The sequence below is a fragment of the Amblyraja radiata genome, chromosome 18, assembly GCF_010909765.2.
Source record: "Amblyraja radiata isolate CabotCenter1 chromosome 18, sAmbRad1.1.pri, whole genome shotgun sequence".
NCBI classification, from domain to species: Eukaryota; Metazoa; Chordata; class Chondrichthyes; order Rajiformes; family Rajidae; genus Amblyraja; species Amblyraja radiata.
The window spans coordinates 2728535-2730778 of record NC_045973.1 but is presented as its reverse complement, the minus strand read 5'-3'; the positions used below and the strand labels follow the sequence as shown (position 1 = coordinate 2730778).

General features: G+C 51.1%; 1 protein-coding gene across 1 annotated transcript in view; it reads left to right on the top strand.

Moving 5' to 3' along the window:
* Window positions 1–289: 289 nt before the first annotated feature.
* Window positions 290–2244, top strand: part of il17rd (interleukin 17 receptor D) — a 54716-nt gene continuing 52761 nt past the window's right edge. The window contains exon 1 of the mRNA XM_033036583.1: window positions 290–514. Coding sequence (XP_032892474.1) covers window positions 386–514 — 129 coding nt within the window. The 5' untranslated portion in view covers window positions 290–385. The remainder of the gene's footprint in view (window positions 515–2244) is intronic.

Here is a 2244-nt window from a genome sequence, read left to right as displayed (position 1 = left end):
CACCGTCCATGCTGCTTGTCCCACCGTCCATGCTGCTTGTCCCACCGTCCATGCTGCCTGTCCCACTGAGTTACTCCAGCTTTTTTGGGGGGGAAATGTTTTAACTTAAAAAAAAAAGTGTCTATTTTCCCAGCACACCAGAAACATCACCTATTCCTTCGATCCAGCTCTGGAGAGAAGGAATGGGTGATGTTTCTGGTCGAGACCCTTGTTCAGCATCTGCAGTTGCTTCTCACACACACTGTGGGCAGGTGGGAGCAGTGTTGTGTTGTGTGTGGAGTGGGTGGGCTGTGTGTGGAGCTGCAGTTCCCCACGGGGGCGAGCGCAAGGCGGGTGCACGGTGTAGCTGGGACTGGACTGGAGTAGCCGGCAGCCGGGACCGTCCATGGCAGCCGCCGCGGCCACAGCTTGTGTCCTCCTCCTGCTGCTGACCGTGGCCGCAGGGTGGGAGCGGCGGGCAGTGGGGGCCGGAGCCACGGCCGGACAGCGGGGCTCACTGCTCTGCCCCAGCAAGGTATGTCATGGACCATGCCTGGACACAGGTGGGCAGATAGATGCCCCAGCACTCTCTCCCCACTCTCGTCCGCTCTCCTTCTCCCCCTCCTCTCTCTCTTCGCCCCCTTCCTCTCTCCTTCTCCCCCTCCTCTCAGTCCTTCCCATCTCTCTCTCTCCTCCTTCCCCTCTCCCTTCTTTCTCCGTGTCCTCTCCTTCTCCCCCTCTCTCTCCTTCCCCCTCTCTCCTTCTTCCCCTCTCTCTCCTTCTCCCCCTCTCTCTCCTTCCCCATCTCTCTCTCTCTCTCCTTCCCCCTCTCTTCTTTTCTCTCTCTCTCCTTCCCCTCTCTCTCCTTCCCCTCTCTCTCCTTCTCCCCTTCTCTCTCCCTCCCCCCCTCTCTCTCCCTCTCCCCCTCTCTCCTTCCCTCTCTCCACTCTCCGGTGCAGGGGGCTGGAGGTCGGCTGCGAACTGCTGTAAACTTTATTTTAGCGTAAGGGATGTTTATATCGGGCGCCTCTCTTCACATTGGCAGCGTTTCAGGCCGTGTAATCCCACTCACTGCACGCACCGCTGAATCCCAGGGTCGTTGCCGAGTCTCATGTATCCAACTCGCCAATAATCAGAACTTTAAACGAGCTAAGAGCGTTTAATTGCCCCATGTCTGAAACATGTGGAACAATTAAACTCTTCCTTGCAGCAGCTCCACGTGTCGTTTGGATGAAAAGCAAATTCGCCAGGAGCAACGTAAACCTGTTTATATTTAGTGTTTTTCTTTACAGAAGTAAACTTCACAAGTTATTGGAGTAGAATTAGGCCATTCGGCCCACTCCGCCATTCAATCATGGCCGATCTATCTCCCCCTCCTAATCCCATTTCCCTGCCTTCTCCCCGTAACCCTAGACACCCGTACTAATCAATAATTTGTCTATCTCTGCCTTAAAAATATCCTCTGACATGGCACAGATTCACCACCCTCTGGCTAAAGATGGTGCTCTTTATTGGGGGGCAAAAGAGATATATATATATATATATACAGCAGAAAAACACGTGTAAATAGTCTGAGGAAGGGTCTCGGCCCGAAACGTCGCCTATTCCTTCTCTCCACAGATGCTCCCTCACCCGCTGAGTTACTCCAGCATTTTTGTCCACCACGTAAATAGACTGGTAGATAGACACAGAGTGCTGGAGTAACTCAGCGGGTTATTTGTGGAATTCCCTCTGTGGCAGGGAATACCACAAATTCACAACTTTCTGGGTGAAAAACTTTTTTCTCATCCCAGTCTTAAATGGCCTCCCCTTTATTCTAAGACTGTGGCCCTTGGTTCTGGACTCGCCCAACATTGGGAACATTTTTTCTGCATCTAGCTTGTCCCGTCCTTTTATAATTTTATATGTTTCTATAAGGGTCAGGCAGCATCTGTGGAGAACATGGACAGGTGACATTTCACAGAGTGCTGGAGTAACTCAGCGGGTCAGGCAGCATCTGTGGAGAGAAGGAATGGGTGATGTTTCAGGTCGAGACCCTTTGTTTTTTAATCTGAGCTGTCCAAGCTTATCTATAGTCATATCTGCAGAGTGTAGTATTCACAATTTATAGCTATCCAATTCTGGAGCAGAATGTTAAGTGGTCTCATAACAATAGCTCTCACCTAGCTAGCTGCCTTTGTAGTTCAGTGTACAAAATACCCTGTCAAAGCAGAGCAACACGCCCAGGATTGGAGAAAAATATTTCACCATAAGGGTTTTTTTTTG